Below are 18,661 nucleotides of genomic sequence, written 5' to 3'. Positions count from 1 at the left end.
CCGCCCTCGGGCGGGAGCGCTGCCGCGCTTCCCAAGCGGCGCACTATCCAGTGCGCCACCGGGCCGGCCCCGGCCCCTGTCATGAAGATTTTTATCTGTGTTTTCTTCTTAGAGTTTTACATTTTTAGCTCTTAATTTTAGATCTTAGATCCATTTTGAGTTAATTTTTGTATATGGTCCAACTTCATTCTCTTATATATAGATATCCATTTCTCCTGGCACCATTTGTTGAAAAGACTCTTCTTTCCCTATTGAATGTTCTTGGTACCCTTGTCAAAATCAATTGACCATATATGTGAAGGTTTATTTCTGGCCTCTCTGTTCTATTCCATTGGTCTATATGTCTATTATGCCAGTACCACATTGTTTTGATTACAGTAGCTTTGTATTAAGTTTTGAAGTTAGTGTGAATCCACTAACTTTGTTCTTCTTTTTTTAAGATTGTTTTGACTGTTTGGGATCACTTGAAATTCTATGTGAACTTTAGGATTCTTTTTATTTCTATAAAAAACACCATTGGGGTTTTGATGGGGACAGCATTGAATTTGTAGATTAATATGTATAGTATTGTCATCTTAATATTAAGCTTTCCAGTCCATGATCACAGGATGTCTTCTATTTATTGTATTGTCTTTAATTCTTTCAGAAGTGTTTTATAGTTTTCAGTGTACAAGTCTTTTACCTCCTTGGTTAAATTTATCCTAAGTATTTTATTCTTTTTGATGCTATTATAAATGAAAAAAAATTAATTTCCTTTTTTGGGTTGTTCATTGCAAGTGTATAGGAACAAAACTGATTTTTGTGTGCTCATTTTATATTCTGTAACTTTGTTAAATTCATTTATTAGCTCTAATAATTTTGTGTGTTCTTTTGGATTTTGTAAGTATAGTATCATGTCATCTGTGAACAGAGATAATTTTACTTCTTCCTTCCCAATTTGGATGCCTTTTATTTCTTTTTTTTTTTTTGTCTTTTTCCGTGTCCGGCAATGGATCGCAACCCTCAGTGTCGCCCCCGTACCGGACTGGGACCGGCAACGGGATCGCAACCCTCGGTGTTGCTCCCGCGCCTCGCTCAGCCGGTGAGCGGGAACCGGTCTGTATGTGGGATCTGAACCCTCGGGCGGGAGCTCCACCGCGCTTCCCAAGCGGCGCACTATCCAGTGCGCCACCGGCTTCTTTCATAAGTTAAAAACACCCTCTATCATTTTGTACACTATTTTTAACCCTATTTTCTGTGTAAATACTGAAATGTAGATAGTCATAACCAAGAGCTTCTCCAATGCTTCACCAAGCTGCTGAGATACTGAGTCGATCATTATGAATAAATATAGTGCCTTATTCAAAACCCTTGAGGCTAGTGTTTTTCACTAGTATTGAGAATAGGATGGATTTTTAGAAAAAATGACAGACTATACGTTACTTTTTATTGTCTGAACCCTCGGGCGGGAGCGCCACCGCGCTTCCCAAGCGGCGCACTATCCAGTGCGCCACCGGGCCGGCCCAATGCCTTTTATTTCTTTTTCTTTCCTAATTGCTCTAACTAAAACTGCCAGTACTATGTTGAATAGAAGTGACAGAAGCATTCTTGTCTTTTTCCTAATCTTAGGGGAAAAGCTTGTTCATTATTTTACCATTGAGTATGATGTTAGCTGTGGTTTTCCTTATGTGAAATTCATCAATAGTTGAGGACGTTCACTCCTATTGCTAGTTTATTCAGTATTTTTAACATGATTGAGATGATCATGTTGGGTTTTTTGCTTCATCCTATTAATGTGGTATATTACGTTGATTGATTTTCACATGTTGGACCATCCTTGCATTCTTGGAATAAATCTAACATAAATCATGATGTATAGTCCTTTTAATATGCTGCTAAATTTAGGTGGCTACTATTCAGTTGAGGAATTTTGCATCTGTATTCATAAGGGATATTGGTTTATAGTTCTCTTGTATCTTTGTCTGGCTTTGGTATCAGGGTAATGCTGGCCTCACAGAATGAGTTAGGAATGCATTTTTTATACATTCCAGATTTAATTCCTTTGTTACTTACATTCTACCTATAGCTTATCTTTTTCTTTTGTTTATAGTGACTTAAGTGTACTTTTAATTTAAACAAAATTTTTAAATTTCTAGTATATTCCAATTTATCAATTTTTTCTTTATAGCTAATACATCTTGTATCTTTTAGTTAATCCTTACCCATTTTCTATTCACTTATTATTATTTTTGTCCATATTTTAGAGTTTTGCTTCTCATACTTGGGACTACAATCCAATAAAAACTTACCTTAATGTATGGTGTAAGGCTGAGACCTAAATATACCTATTTTCCGTCTGGATAACCAGTGTTCCCAGCACCACTTATTGAATAGTTCATACTTTCTTTCCTGACTTACAGTCCTACCTCAGTCCTTTACCAAGTTCGCATATATATGTGCATTTTCTTCTTAGAGAAACAAATGTTTCTCCTGTGTTCCAAAAGACTGTCTGTTCCTAAGTTAATACCACATTGTTTTAATTACTATACCTTTTTAGTAAATCTTGGTACATGATAGGATACATTCCTCTTTGTTCTTCAAAACTCTCTGGGCTATTACTGTTCAAGTTCTATTAAAAACCTTTTTGGGGGCCAGCCCGTGGCTCACTCGGGAGAGTGTGGTGCTGATAACACAAAGGCCACAGAGGCCCTTTTCTCCCCTGCAGCCTCCAAGCAACTTCATCCGAAGCCGAACAGCTGCGGCTTTTGCCGGCTCTTGCTCCCTGTGCTCACCAGCTCCAGCCTTAACGCGGCCAGGGCTCGAAATATTCAGAGCGGTTCTTTCTTTCTCATCGTAGCTTCTCCCACCTTTGTGCATATTATCGTTCAATTCTAAATGTTGATTATTTCTACTTTGAACCATGGGTTTTTCAAAAGTTTCTTTTTTTTCAAACATTTGGGTTTATTCTGGTTATCTTTTTATTGTCAATTTCTAGCTTAATTACACTGTGATCAGAGAAATTGTACCATTTAATTTGAGTCCTTTTAGATTTGTTGAGACTTGTTGTATGGTCCAGTATACATCAATTTCTGTGACTGTTTCTTTGTGCCTCAAAAGAACCTGTACTCCATTATTGGCTCCCGTGTTTTCTGTATGTATTTTAGGTCATGGTTGTTAATTGTGCTACTCAGATCTTTCACATCCTTACTGATTTGTGTCGTGCTGTAATTAGGGATTTGTGTATTATTCTTTATTAGTCTTTCAATTTATTCTACCAATTGTTGCTTTTTGTATCTTTGGGCTATTTATTTTAACAAATATTTATTAAATGTTTCTGTGTGCCAGGCAGCAAATATTTTAGTGAACAAAACAGACAAAAATCCCTGCTGTAGTTAGAAGAGACATACAATAGCAAGATGAAGAATTGCATACAATTTAAAATTATCTTCCTCACAAATTGAATCTTTTAACATTAAGAAGTTCTTTATCTTTAGTATTTTTTTTACTTAAAGTCTTTTGTGTGATATTAATACAGCTGTAACACCTTTCATTGAGTTACTATGTGTTTATTATTTTTTATTCATTTATTATTATTCTTTCTAAATTTTTATATTTTAAATGTATTCTATAAACAGCATATAGTATTTGTGTGTGTGTGTGTGTTTTTGTCTTTTTTCGTGTCCGGCAACAGATCGCAACCCTCAGTGTCGCGCCCGTACCGGACCGGGACCAGCAACGGGATCGCAACCCTCATTGTTGCACCCGCACCTCACTCAGCCAGTGAGCGGGAACCAGTCTGTATGTGGGATCCGAACCCTCGGCGGGAGCGCCACCACACTTCCAAGTGGCGCACTGTAGCAGTGCACCACCGGGCCGGCCCAGCATATAGTATTTTTAATCGGTCTAACAGTGTCCTTAAGGAAAATATTGCTCTAGCTTTTAACATTTGTGAGTGAGTTTTTGTGTGAACATATGTTTTCATTTCTTTTGGTATATACCAAGGAATAAAATTGCTGAATCTTTGTTTACCTTTTGAGGAAGTAGGAGCACCATTTTACCAATCAGTAATACTAGTAGTATATGAGGATTTCAATTTCTCTACATCCCGATCAACACTCATTATTATCTTGTTGATTGTAACCATCCTAGTGAGTGCAAAGTGGCATCTCATTGTGGTTTTTGATTTGCATTTCTCTGATGGCTAAAGATGTGGAGCATCTTTTTATGTGCTTATTAGCAATTTGTTTATCTTCTCTGTAGAATGTTTGTTCAGATCTTTTGCCAATTTTTAAATTAGGAGTTGTCTTTTTATTATTGAGATGTAAGAGTTCTTTATATATTCTCTATTTAAGTTCCTTAAGAGATATGTGATTTGCAAATATTTTCTCCTATTCTGTGTATTATAAAGTCACATTCTTGATGGTGTCCTTTGGACCACAAAAGCTTTCAATTTTGATGAAGTCCAATTTGTCTATTTTGTTCTTTTGTTACTTGTGCTTTTGATATCATATATAATAACCCTTTGCCTCATCTAAGACCACAAAGACTTACACCTATGTTTTCATCTAGGAGTTCTGTAGTTTTACATTTAGGTCTTTTATCCATTTGAGCTCATTTTGGTATATGGTTTGAGGTAGGTGTCCAACTTCATTCCTTTGCATGTAGATATCCAGTTAACCCAGCATCATTTGTTGAAAAGCCCATTCCTGTTGATTTGTCTTGGCAACCTTGTCAAAAATCAAATTATTATAAAAGTGAAGGTTAATTTCTAGATTCTCAATTCTGTTTCATTGGTCTATATACCTTTCCTTATGTCAGTACCACACTGTCTTGATTATTGTAGCTTTGGGTAAGTTTTGGAAATAAGGAAGTGTGAGTCCCCCAACTTTGTTCTTTTTCAAGATTGTTTTGACTAGTTAGCATACTTTGAGTTGTCATATGAATTTTAAGATCACTTTATTAATCTCTGCAAAGAAGCCAGCAGGCATTTTAATGGTAATTATGATTAATCTAAAGATCAATTTGAAAAGTATTGCCATCTTAACAATATTAAGTCTTTTAATCTTTGAGCATGGATATCTTTCCATCTGTTTACATCTTAATTACTTTCAGCAGTGTTTTGTAGTTTTCTGAGTATAAGCTTTGCTCTTCTTTTGCTACACTTATTCCTAATTATTAAATTCTTTCTGATACTACTGCAAATGGAATTATTTTCTTACTTTCATTTCTGAATTGTTCATGTGTATAGAAGTACAATTGATTCTTGTATCCTGCAACCTTGTTGAACTTGTTTATTAGTTCTAATAGTTATTTTGGTGGATTTTAAAGGATTTTCTATGTAAGATCAAGTCATCTGCAAATAGAGATAGTTTTACTTTTTTATTTCCAATCTGTATGGCTTTTACTACATTTTCTTGCCTAATTGCACTGGTTAGAATCTCCAGTCCAGTGTTGAATAGAAGTGGTGTAAGCAGACATACTTGTCTTGTTACTGATCTTAGCGGGAGGGCATTCAGTTTTTACCATTAAGTGTGATATTAGCTGTGAGTTTTTCGTAGATGCCTTTTATCTGCTTAATGAAGTCTCCTTCTATTCCTAATTTGCTAAATGTTTTGATCATGAAGGTGTGTTGAATTTTGTTAAATGCTTTTTGTTGTATTCACTGAGATAATCATGTGAATTTTGTCCTTTATTGATAAGCTGTATAACAATTTATTTTTTATGTTAACCCAACCTGTACTACTGAAACAAATCCCTCTTGGTCATGGTATATAATCCTTTTTATATATTGCTGAATTTGTTTAGTATTTTGTGAAGGATTTGAGGGTCTGAATTCAAAAGAGATATCTTGAGGGCCGGCCCCGTGGCGCACTCGGGAGAGTGCGGCGTTGGGAGCGCAGCGACGCTCCTGCCACGGGTTCGGATCCTATATAGGACTGGCCGGTGCAGGTGACACTGCACTAAGGGTTGTGATCCCCTTACCGGTCACGAAAAAGACAAAAAAAAAAAAAAAGAGATATCTTGAATATTTCCTTGATCTCTTGGTCTGGGGTTTTCTTTTCTTGTGATGTCTTAGTCTGGATTTGGCATTAGGGTAATCATACTGGCCTCATAGAATGAGTTGAAGAATGTTGCCTCCTCTCCTATTTTTTGGAAGAGCTTATAAAGAAATGGTTTTATTATTTTTTAAATATTTAGTGGAATTCACCAGTGGACCCATCTGGCCCGGACTTTTCTGTGTCGGTAATTTTTTATTACTAATTTTATCTCTTTACTTTTCTTCTTGCATCAGTTTTAGTAGTTTATATCTCTCTAGGAATTTGTCTGTTTTGTTGATGTTATCTGATTTGTTGGTATATGGGTATTCATAGTATTCCTTTACTATCATTTTTATTTCTGTAAGGTTGGTAGTAGTGTCCCTTCTTTCATTACTGATTGCACTAATTTAAGAATTCTCTATTTTTTTCTTGATCAGTCTAGCTAAAGTTTTGTCACTTTTGTTGATCTTTTCAAAAAATTAACTCTCAGTTTTATTGATTTTTGTCTTTTGTTTTCTTATTCCCTATTTTATTTATTTCTGTTCTAATCTGTATTATTTCCTTCCCTCTGCTTGCTCTTCGTTTAGTTATTTTTTCTCCTAGTTTCTTAAGGTAGAAGAGTAGTTTATTGATTTGACATTTCCTTTTCTAAAAATTTTGATGTTTACAGCTATAAATTTCCCTCTAAGCACTGCTTCAGTTACATTCTATAAGTTTTGGTATCTGTCTTTATTTTCATTCATTTCAAGGTATTTTCTAATTTTCTTGTGATTTCGTCTTTGACTCATTGGTTACTTAGGAGTGTTTAATTTCTACATATTTGTGAATTTCCAAAATTTCTTTATGGCATTCATTTCTAATTTCATTACATTGTGGTCAGAGAACATACTTTGTATGATTTAAATTTCCACTTCCTTGAACATATTTATAATGGCTACTTTTAAGTCTTTGTGAAATCCAACATCTGGGCCCTCTCGCATGTGGTTTCTGTTGCCTTCATTTTTTTTTTTGTCTTTTTTCCGTGTCCGGCAACGGATCGCAACCCTCAGTGTTGCCCCCGTACCGGACCGGGGACCGGCGACGGGATCGCAAGCCTCGGCATTGCTCCCGCGCCTCGCTCAGCCAGTGAGCGGGAGCTGGTCTGTACGTGGGATCCGAACCCTCGGACGGGAGCGCTGCCGCGCTTCCCAAGCGGGCGCACTATCCAGTGTGCCACCGGGCCGGCCCCATTTTTTTTTCCTATATACACATTGCACTTTACTGTTTCTTTGCATGTTTCATAACTTTTTGTTGAAAACTGGACATTTTAGGTAATATACTATAGCAACTCTGGATACTGATTCCTGCTCTTTCACTCCATAACTTGTTTTTGTTGTTTGCTTGTTTCTTTAGTGACTTTGCTGGACTACTTTAGTGAAGTCACTGTCCCTTGCAACATGAAACCTCTGCTGTCTCTGCTGAGAGGGCACAGCCTTGACAATGCTTACAGTCACCATGGACAGTAGTGGTTTCAGCAGGGCCCTCTTTGACTTCCTTTGCCAATCTGTTAAGCTGTCTGCCTCTGTTCGTATCACACCCAGCTATTAGGCTCCACTAATTGCCAGCTGATTGCTTTATTGTTTTTGACATGTGGGGCATAAGTTGTTCCCTGGTCCTATCCAATTAAACATGGTCTCCTTTGCAGGGATAGTTTTTATGGCAAATCTTTTAGGTTTGTTCTGATCCCAGGAGGACTCTTAGTTGCTGTCTTTCCTTGGTTCTCTCTGCTAAAACTAGCTAACCTGTGGTTTAGCCTTTTGCTCTAATGAAGCAACCAGCCTCTTCTTAATTGCTTACTACCAAAATCTCCATTTTTTTGAGAGTGCTCTTAGGCTTGAACTTCCTCATACTCTGTTTCACAAAGAGTCAAGTCCTTTGGAGAGAGTTTTGGAGCTCTCTGTTCTTATAGACTGCCTTTCTCCCTGGGAAAAATCTTTGAGACCCTGCTTTGGTGCTGGTGTCAGGGACAGTGGTTTGCATCTCTTGGAGTGACATTCCTGCTTTATGAGCAGGGAGCTGGGCATGGAGGATAGCCTCTGGTCTTCTCAGTTTGCATCTCCTTTTGTAAAACCTCTACTGTATGAGGAGCTCAGGTGAGGGCAACTGAGACCCCAATATTCTTGTCCTGCTGCACTTGAGGTAAGGCCTCTGCCCTTTGAATGGGGCTGGGTGGAGGAAGGGAGCCCTTGATCTCTTGACCATATTTGCCAGGAATTTAGTCTCTGCAACTTGGAGCTGGGGAGGCATTGAAAAATGTTGGCAGCCTGCCCCTCCCTGTGAAATACCATATCCTGCAACTGGTTATTGAGAGAATAGGTAGTCCCCACCACCCCCCTTTTTTAACTACACTCACATGGAGTGGAGCTTCTGTCAAACTAAGCTGTGGGGTGGGGGTTGGGGACATAGAGGGAGGGAGCAGGTCATGGTTCAAGTGCCACAAACTCTCACTGTTTAAGATTAGTAGATTTTCTTGAATAAATGTTTCTTCATTTGTTGTATGCCCTTAGGAAAATTTCCAAAGACTTTAAATGGTTTGTTTTGTTTTTTAAATTTTCACCAGTTATGGAGTTTCATTAGGGAGTGGGTCTGCAAAATCTCTCATGCTATTATTTCAGAAATAGGGCTTCTTTTTCTTTTACTTTTAATAGTTACTTTAGAAATTACAATGGTGCAGGCCGGCCCGTGTCTCACTCGGTACAGTGCAGTGCTGATAACACCAAGGCCCCGGGTTCGGATCCTATATAGGGATGGCTGGTTTGCTCACTGGCTGAGCGTGGTGCTGACAACACCAAGCCAAGGGTTGAGATCCCCTTACCGGTCATCTTTAAAAAAAAAAAAAAAAAAAAAAATTACAATGGTGCATGCTTAATTTATCCAGGGCCATCATTAATCAATATCTTTACTCTCTGAATGATATAAGAACAAGTGTTTGAAGTTTCGTTTTTTTTTTACCATATGCACATATTTTTAAATATATATATACATATACACATAAAAAAGTATATAAAGCAAATATATATAAGTTATATATACTATATTTATAAAGAGCAAGAATGTGAGACAAAAACTACCTGGTTACCTACAGTTAAGCTGCCTGAGTTTGGTTCCTATTTTTACCACTTACAAGCTGTTCAGCCTGAACAAGTGCCTTAATTGCATCTAACCTAAGTTTCTTTTTAAATTTTTTTTTGGCAGCTGGACAGTATGTGACCACGCCCTAATCATGTGAGCTAACTGGCCAGCCCAAACCCAAGTTTCTTGAACCACAAAGTTGAGATACTAATACTTCTCTCCCTGGGTTTTTGTGATATTTAAATGAGCTAATCTATGTAAAGTTCCATATACACAGTGTATGCACAGTGCCTGACACATAGTAAGTGCTTAATAAAAGATAGCTGCTCTAAGAACTAAAGTTAATTATTGGTAGTAATTACAATGTATTCATCCTTTCTGTCCTGGCAGTTCCTCTGTGATGAGGGTGCAGGGATTTCTGGGGACTACATTGATCGTGTGGATGAGCCCTTGTCCTGCTCTTACGTGCTAACCATTCGGACTCCTCGGCTCTGCCCCCACCCTCTTCTCCGGCCTCCACCCAGTGCCGCTCCCCAGGCCATTCTCTGTCACCCTTCCCTGCAGCCTGAGGAGTACATGGCCTACATTCAGAGGCAAGCTGGTGAGTAATTAGAAGAGCAAGGAGAGGAAGGAGAGATGTGGAGCGACAGGCAGAAGATCAAGTATTGCATACCCCGGAGAAATGTGTCCCTATCCTGCTTGCACACTGTTTTTCAGTAGACCCAAAGCAATATGGAGATAAAATCATAGAGGAGCTGCAAGACCTGGACCCCCAAATGTGGAGTGAGACCAAGTCTGGGGTGGTACCGCCAAAGAAAGTAGGTAGGACCTTGTTACACCTGTTCCATGAAACTTGCCTCCATTTCTTCCCTTCTCCTAATCTTGTTGTCCTACTGACTGGTGGGGGTAGGGTGGGAAAGTACCAGGGACCCTAACCCCTTAGTAATAGAGGAGGGGAATGTGCCCCATCCTATATGCTCCCATCTGTTTTTCCCCTCCTTTCAGATTTCTTCTGTTCTCTGTACCCCAGGTGCAAGCCCAACCAAGGAGGACAGTAAGGAATCAGATTTCTGGAAGATGCTTCATGAGCCAGAGGACCAGGCCCCAGGAGGGGAGGAGGCACAGGCTGAGGTGCGAGCCAACTTCCCAGCCGCTGCCCTGATGATGCTGGATCTGGGCCTTGGATTATGGGGGAGGTCATTATGAGGAGCTTACATCTATCAAGGGATGCAAGGATATCACCAGAACCACTGCCTTAAAAGTATAGGTGGCATGCACAGCTTTCATACTTAACTCTGGTCTTTTCTCCTCAGCAGGAGCAGGACTCAAACCTTGAGGCAGCAGATCCAGTTCTAGGCTCTCCCGAGGGTGAGTCGACCCTCCATGTTTCCTTTCCTGAGTGTGTTTTAGGGTTGGCAAGGGTGGGGGTGGAGGGTAGAGGTAAATACTGGGTGGGAGGCTGGGCCAGCAGCAATTTCACTTTCGCAGGAGTTACATTCCGTGTAGACAACAATGCAATTTTAGGGAGGCAGCAGAACACAGAGGCTTCATCACTTTCCGACTTTGTAATTTTGGACAATTCTACTTAACCTCAGTTTCCTTAACCATAAAACACGGGTAATAAGCCCTACCTTAGAGGGTTGTTGTGAGAGGAAATGAGAATGAATCCATAATTTGTAGTAGAATGCCTGGAATGAGTAGATAATAAGTAGTTTATATTTGTGGAAAGTGGAGAATAAGATCTAGAAAGAAGGGGGCTAGCCCATGGCTCACTTAGGAGAGTGTGGTGCTGATAACACCAAGGCCATGTGTTCGGATCCCATATAGGGTTGGCTGGTTGGCTCACTGGGTGAGCGTGGTGCTGACAACACCAAGTCAAGGGTTAAGATCCCCTTACCAGTCATCTTTAAAAAAAAAAAAAATCCAGGAAAGAAGAACCCTTGGCCCCAGAGGCTCCTCTGTGGTCCTAGAAACTGGAGTGATTGCCTCAGAAGTGCATGGAAGAGTGGTGGACCTAGCAGCTTGTTAGCATCCATCTCTACCATGAGTGAGTCCACCCTAGGCCAGTGCTCTCTGTAGGGTGTGTTGCTCCTGTCTCTCTGACCAGACAGGTAGCTCCTGGAGGCAGGGACCATGTCTTTCCTTGGTTTCTTGTCGCCTCTTCTTAGGAATCAAAAGAGAATTTAGAACACAACAGGTCCACACCTAATCTTTCATCTCAGATTTTCAGAACAATGTGCAGGTCAAAGTCATTCGGAGTCCTGCAGACTTGATTCGATTGATAGAGGAGCTGAAAGGTGGAACAAAAAAGGTATGGGTCCTGCTCGAGGGGGTGTGAAGCCTGCCTCCCTGACCTAGGCCTGAACTGGGCCCAACAGAGCTAACCCCTCCTTCACTCCTGTTCCTCCTGAGTTCCCTGCCTCCACACCCCTGCTGCTGTTTGTCTTGACTGAAGCCCTGACTGTCTACTTCTGTTTCCCCAATCCCCACCCACCCAGGGGAAGCCAAATGCAGGCCAGGAGCAGCCTGCAGATGATGCCACAGAAGCCCCTCAAAGGGAACCAGAGGCGAAGGGAAAGAGTGCCACAGAACATCAGAGTGATGCGGGAGAAGAGGAGGATGACGATGAAGATGAAGATGAAGATGAGGATGAGCGGCAGTTACTGGGAGAATTCGAGAAGGAGCTGGAAGGAATACTGCTCCCGTCAGACCGTGAGCGGCTCCGTTCAGAGGTGAAGGCTGGCATGGAGCGGGAGCTGGAGAACATCAGGCAGGAGGTATGGCCAGCACTCGCTCCTGCTGCTTCTGTAGCTGCCAGCTCCTGTGGGCACAGGACAGGCCAAGGGGCTCAAGGAGAACAGAGGGCAGCACCTAGTGCAGTGTGGGGCGCAGGACAGGGTGCTCTGAAATGGTAGCTGTTGACTTAACTAAAAGGGAGATGGCAGGGAAGGAGGATTAGGGTGAGGGATAAGACTTAGATGTGAGACTGCCCTGTAGACCATGGCCCACTGGCCACCTCCACTCCCCAGACCCTTCACTCTCCACCTGCTCTTGGCTACCCAGACAGAGAAGGAGCTGGACCCAGATGGGCTGAAGAAGGAGTCGGAGCGTGATCGGGCAATGCTGGCTCTGACATCCACTCTGAACAAGCTCATCAAAAGGCTGGAGGAAAAACAGAGTCCAGAGCTGGTGCAGAAGCACAAGAAAAGGAGGATTGTACCCAAAAAGCCTCCCCCATCACCCCAACCAACAGGTGAGAGTGGTCAGACAAGAAGGAGCAGCCAAGTCAGTTGTCTTTATGCCTCAGCTGGTGTTGCTCCCAGAGGGCACCATGTTCTTTTCTTTCCCTTCTGAGAGAGCTCATCTCTTTCCTCTCTGGAACACTGTTCTTGCCTTCTTCCCAGTACCTTCATCCAATCGCATGGTGTCCTCCTATTCATCCTTTTGGAAAGTAGCTTTTAGAGCCTGTCTGTTTTGTTTTCTCGTTTGCTGCTGTACACCCAGTGCCTGCCATCCTGCCTGACACTAGTGGGTGATCAGTAGATATTAATTGAATGACTATGAGACATGAGGCTATATGATGAAAACTGTACACCTCTGAAGGATGCAACCTGTCAACAATTAGGACTTTGTACTGAGAGAGGCCCCAGCTCTCAGGGTATGAACAGGCAAGCCCAGCAATACATGAGCCAACAGCCTGGACAGACTAAATTATTCCCTCTTTTCGCATCCCCTCTTGTCCATTCCACAGGGTTCCAATGAGTGTGGAGAACAGATATTCCAAGTGGAATGTTCCAGTTTCAGACCTTCCATCCCACTCTCCCTATAAACATTGAAATGTCTTTAAAGTACCAACATGTGGAGGACCAAACCACAGTTTTCCAACCTGCTTCTTAAAACAAAGCTTCTTTGTTGGTACAGGTGGCCTGAGTTTTGCTTCAGAAAACACTGGTGATGGGCTAAATTATTGGGTAGGGTGGGAAGAAGGAAGGCTGCAATTAGTGGAGGGAACTCTCTAGACTGGAACTGGGGGTGAGGGCACTAATTTTTTTGAGCCCTGGCTCATATACGTGTTGAGACAGCCAAAACCAATTGATGGCTTAGGGAGAGGTGACCACCATAGCCCCAACCCTGGAGTCATGGCTGTGCTTTGTGTCTCCCTGTGTGTCCCCCCCCCCTCTAAGAGGAGGATCCTGAGCACAGAGTCCGGGTCCGGGTCACCAAGCTCCGTCACAGAGGCCCCAATCAGGATCTGACTGTCCTCGAGATGAAACGGGAAAACCCACAGCTGAAACAAATCGAGGGGCTGGTGACAGAACTGCTGGAGAGGGAGGGACTCACAGCTGAAGGTGGGCCCTGGAGGGCGGGGCTGGATTGAGAGCTGTTTGGCAGGGCTTGCCTTGAAGCGGAGGGGCTGGGTCAAGGTGGACTAGAGACCTCGGCTGAGGACTTGGGGGGCAGGGTTCCTGCCCTGAGGCTTCCAGCCTTCCTTTCTTAACTACTGTGCTGCTTCTTTCCAGGAAAAATTGAGATCAAAATCGTCCGACCAGGGGCTGAAGGGACTGATGAGGATGCACGTTGGCTGACTGACGAGGACACGAAAAGCCTCAAGGAGATTTTCTTCAATATCTTGGTGAGAGGCATCCTACCCCTGGTCCTGGACCTCCCGTCCCTATCGCCCAGCATGCTCAGGCATGTCCCAGCCTTGCCACTTGCCAAGCTTCCCTTTCCTCATCTATAAAGCCAGGCTAGTATTCTGGGGGCTCATGAGCTCCCCCTCAGGAAGAGCCCCTAAAGGGTGTATGTCCTCAAGCCCTACCCTCCCCCGGCTGCCAGCCCCAGGACTCCCTGGATCCTAAAGCACCCAGTGCTTCACTTGGCTCAGTCAGCAACTCCAGTTCACCCTGCCTGTGCCCCTAGGTGCAGGGGGCTGAAGAGGCCCAGAAAGAGCGCCAACGGCAGAAAGATCTGGAGAGCAATTACCGCCGGGTGTGGGGCTCTCAAGATGGGGAGGGCACGGGGGACCTGGATGAGTTTGACTTCTGAGACCACCTCTGCAATGGCCCTCCAAGGAGTCCAGAGTCTTCCTAGACTGGCCCTGCCTGCTCCCCGCCTCCTCACCCCCAGCACCCCTGAAGGCAAACCAGCAGAATGGAGCCGAGCTTTGGACTTCATGGGCCCAACATGGGGTACAGAGGCCATGGGGCGAGTGCTGCTGCAGCTGCTGAGAGCCCCCCTCCGACCTCACTAGGCCTGCGGATTTGGCTTTCCCAGGCATCCCCCACATCCCTTTCCTCTCCTCCTTGGCTTTCCTGCTGTCATCCCCTAACTTGTTGATTCTTTCCTCCTCCCTACCTAGAGAATCAGTAGGATCTTTTGAAGGGAGTAGCTCAGAAGGCGGGCTCCCCCACCCCTGCCCCTGTTGCTGTGTGGAGTCTCTTACCCCCTTCCCCTGGATTGCCTTGGGATTTCCCTCTCTCTTCGCCTGTCCACACTGTCCCCTACAATCTGTGCTTCTGAGTTGAGGAGCCTTCACCTCTGTTACTGAGGAAATAGGAGAACTTTGCCCATTACCTCTGACACAATTCCAGTGAAAAGGGTGGGGTATGGAACCACCCACCATGTTCTCAAACAATCAGGTTTCTAAATAAAGAACTGGACTGTCAATCCGTCAACCTTTTTAGGGGAGAGGGGGATAGGTGGGGTGGGGACTCAGGCAAGGAGGAGGCTTGGTGTTCTTTTCAGGGTGGAGGGCACATTCACTGATCCTCTTCTTTATCCCACACCTCCCAGGTGTTATCAGCGGGAGCTTGGGTGTGCAAGAATAGGCCAGGATGGCTAACAAAGCCCACTGGACTATCAAGGACTGAAATAAATACCTGTAGTACTGTCATCCCTCCTTCTCATCTGTCTGTTTTTGTTCCTTCTCTTCCTTAGCACCAATTCCTTCTCTGTCCTTTCCCCTTTGCACCCTGAAAGCCAAAATGCACACCATGGAGCTACACCCCCACCCCACAGAGACCTGCCTTCTGCCAAACTCTCCCTGCAGTATGCTCCAGATTCCGTTTGCCACCACACCGCATACCTGCCTGGCTTTTCAACATTTCCCAGAAAAGACCTCCACCTTTGGCTACGCCCAGAGGGAGGCCTGCTGCTCACACACACAAGTTTCTTAGTGTGCCAAGGGTAGGTAGGCCTGGTGTCTCCATCTCTTGCTCATTGTCAAGCACAGATGTGGATGTCCCCACATCCTCCCTCCCTCCCTCCCCCCCTGTGCAGAGGACGCTAAAGGCAGAGATGGACAGAGAAACTCTGGCTCCCCAGCTCTGAAGTGTACCCAGCCTTTCTGCTGAAGACACCACGGGCTCACAAGATGAGACAAGGGATAGAGGGTGTGGAACTCCCAGATCTCCAGAAGTGGAAAGTGAGGGATGCAGTTCTTGTGGAAGAAAGTTGTATGAGACTGACCCTATTCTTGCTGAATGTGGACTAGTGCTTATTGTGCACTAGTGTTATGCTTAAATTGTTTTATTTTGAAAGGTAAATGGATAGACTTATAAAGTCCTGCTTCCCCAGACCCATTTGTGTATCTTGAAGGGAGGGAGACTTCAGCTGGGCAAGAGCTTAACAACTGCCTCGAGGACAGCTGTAATCAGAATGCTGGGTTCAGATCCTCAACCTCCCTCTACCATCATTGTGGCTTTGAACAAGTTATTTGACTTTTCAAATGCTATTTCCTCGTTGATAAATTGTGGATAATAGTACTGACCTTGTAGCGTGGCTGTGAGGATTGAATGAGATACAGTGTGTGTCATGCTCTTAGCACAGTACCTGGCCCACAGTAAGTGCTCACTAACTTTTTATCATTATGAACCAGCTCCTGAATTCTGGAGACTAGATTACTCAGAGTCAAGTGTCTTAGAAGGAATCCCTAAAGCTGATCAGAAGATATAGTAGAATGTTTTAGATTGGGAAGTGTGGAGAGGCTGAGGCAGGAGGGTTTTTTTTGCTTTGATGGGGATGGAGTCAGCATCATCAGAAAACTGAGTTCTGGAAATCTCACTATATTTAATCATTTTGTACTTTTCATAATAAATTCCTTTTTACTTTCCTTTGGCTTTTGGCAAAACTCCCATGGAGAAGGTCGGTCTGCTCCAGCTGTGCTTAGGCAAACAAGAGGAGAGCAGGGTGTGTGGCAGATGGCAAGCAGGGGGGTAGGGAGAGAGCTGGCAGGTGGCAACAGGAGCCTGAGTGAGGCAACCCAAGGCAAGCCGGGAGCGTGGCATGGGTGCACAGGGGCAGCACTCTTACGCAACCAGGAAGTCCCCTTCTAGAATCCTATTCTGCCATAATCTGGAGGCCTTGATGTTTTGCGTCCCTCCACTACCACCCTTTACATCTTCCCACAAGACCAAAAATGCAGCCCATTAAAAAAAGAATCAAGTGGATTCCTTGGTGTTGGGATTTGCTGTGGGGTTTGCTGACACCTTGACCATTTTTCGCTGGTTGGAGATAAAAAGAACTTCCCACTGGACTGCGGTTCCCTTTGCAGGTAACTTCATTCTCTCCAGGGTCCTTGTTTCCTTCTTATATTTCCTCACACTTCCAAGCTTGTGAGGAAAGTGGAGATGAAGCGAGGGCATCCAGGGTCTCTGAGCTGAGGGGGATAAGGATCAGGTCCTCCAGTCTTCTTTGCTACCTCCCCCTTCCTCTTGCTTTGCCCACACCACACACTTGCATCTGTTCCTGTCACCGCACCTACACACTGAATCTGCCTTTCCCTGGGTCACCCAGCACAGGACCCTGCAGAGCAGTAGCCTCCATGTGAATCAGCCCCAGGCACGGTGCTGCAACCACACCTTGTTTGTCAGCTTGGTGGCATACCTGCAGCTTAGCGTCTTGGGGCTGGAGGGTGCCGAAGATCGGAGCCAACTCTACCTAAAGATGCTGGTGGCACCAACTGATTCCTTGAGATGGATGACAATATGTGGTGTCTGTGCCCATCCTGCACTGGCCCAACACCACCCTGCCCAGCACCTCTAGTGGGGCAAACACTTTCACCTGTACACAAAAAATGGTGGGACTGGCTACCTGCTGAGCTGAGTGGTACTGCAGCTCATGGAGGTGGTGCTGGTCTCAGGCCTTGGTGGCACTGTTGACCCAGAGGTGGGCAAATGCCTGTATCAGCTGGCATGGAGTCCGTGGACAACAGAGACCTCTTCAGCTGGCTGGGAAATCTTTCCCGGATCTTCACTCCTTCTCTCTGGAGCACCCCCTGACTGGGGCCAGGAGAGGGACCCCTATTATAAGCTCTACTCTGGTACTGGTGCTCAAGTTGAGCAGGCCAGCCTGGGGCAGCCCTCCCCAGGGCTGGAGCATTTACCAGGTGCCCTCTGAACAGATATTGTTCACATTATAAATAAACAGACGCCACTGAGGTCACCTGCCCAAGGTCACCTAGCTATGAAGTGGAAGGCCAGATTTCCAAAGTTCCTGTTCTTTTTTTTTTGTCTTTTTCGTGACCGGTAAGGTGATCGCAACCCTTGGTGTGGTGTCGCCCGCACCGCGCTCAGCCAGTGAGCGCACCGGCCACTCCTACATAGGATCCGAACCCGAGGCGGGAGCGGAGCTGCGCTCCCAGTGCCGCACTCTGCGCCACGGGGTCGACCCCAAAGTTCCTGCTCTTAACCAAAGTGACCCCGTCTTCTCACCTTCTCCAGAGGCCTGACCTCTCCTCCTCTAAGCACCACACCCCAACTCTTTCCCAGACTGAGCTCCATCTTGGGAGCCAGTGACTTCTTGCTCCCAGAGTCCCCACCGTTGCTCTGATCTGCCCATCTCCTTCCATCACATGAACCCCAACTGTTGTACATGATGGCACCACCTCCAAGCCCATGGGTACTGCCGTACCAACAGCATCAGCAGGAGCCACTTCTGCCTGGTCCTCTCCCACCCCCAGTTCCCCACCTTGACCAAGGCCGTACCCTGTCCTGCCTCTTCAAGAACAGACCAGTAGCTCACCCCCTAGACAAAATCACTTCCTCTTTAATTGCTATTGAAGATTCACACCACCTGCCTCCAAGGAGATGGGGGGAGGGCATTTCCCCCTGCCCTCGTCCCCCACTCCCCTCCCCAATTACCTGGTCCTTCGCCAAATATTTTAGGCAAAAAAAAAAAAAAGACCGGAAACCACTGACACAGATGGCCCAAGGGCTGGATTGATTAAGGGAGGCAGGGCTGGGCCAGGTAAGTCCACCCCACCACTCCCTTTCTGGGGATGGGGTAGGGGCCTGGAAACCCTCCCAGCTACCTCTCGGCCCTAGCCGGGAGGGATCACGAGGTTGAGGGTCGGGTCTGGAGCTGCTCCAGTGGGAGGGAGGGCTGGACAGGAAGAATAATGGGGGAGGGGTCCCATTGTAGGAGTGCCCCCTACCCCAGATCACCACGGGCGCTGCACAGTCACAGGTACGCAGTCACGGTCACAGACACAACCCGAGAGCACCCCCACCCCACCCCACCCCCTGCCCACCCTT

The 18,661-nt window shown here is 44.8% G+C and overlaps 1 protein-coding gene across 5 annotated transcripts in view; it reads left to right on the top strand.

Moving 5' to 3' along the window:
- The window catches only part of OS9 (osteosarcoma amplified 9, endoplasmic reticulum lectin), a 23,099-nt gene extending 8,078 nt beyond the window's left edge, over positions 1-15,021 (top strand). For 2 of the 5 annotated variants that reach the window (XM_008593536.1, XM_008593534.1), the window contains exons 6-14: positions 9,519-9,729; positions 9,849-9,950; positions 10,159-10,259; positions 10,445-10,496; positions 11,351-11,439; positions 11,627-11,905; positions 12,192-12,381; positions 13,649-13,761; positions 14,049-15,021. In XM_008593536.1, the coding sequence (XP_008591758.1) occupies positions 9,519-9,729; positions 9,849-9,950; positions 10,159-10,259; positions 10,445-10,496; positions 11,351-11,439; positions 11,627-11,905; positions 12,192-12,381; positions 13,649-13,761; positions 14,049-14,174 (1,263 nt within the window). In that variant the 3' untranslated portion in view covers positions 14,175-15,021. Of the gene's footprint in view, positions 1-9,518; positions 9,730-9,845; positions 9,951-10,158; positions 10,260-10,441; positions 10,497-11,350; positions 11,440-11,626; positions 11,906-12,191; positions 12,382-13,312; positions 13,478-13,648; positions 13,762-14,048 lie in introns of all 5 variants that reach the window. The other 3 variants (XM_008593533.1, XM_008593532.1, XM_008593535.1) reach the window with 3 other exon arrangements.
- Positions 15,022-18,661: the final 3,640 nt, after the last annotated feature.

The sequence above is a fragment of the Galeopterus variegatus genome, unplaced genomic scaffold (assembly GCF_000696425.1).
Source record: "Galeopterus variegatus unplaced genomic scaffold, G_variegatus-3.0.2 Scaffold9308, whole genome shotgun sequence".
In the NCBI taxonomy this organism is placed as follows: Eukaryota; Metazoa; Chordata; class Mammalia; order Dermoptera; family Cynocephalidae; genus Galeopterus; species Galeopterus variegatus.
The sequence above is the reverse complement of the archived record's forward strand: the minus strand, read 5'-3'. Positions and strand labels throughout refer to the sequence as shown.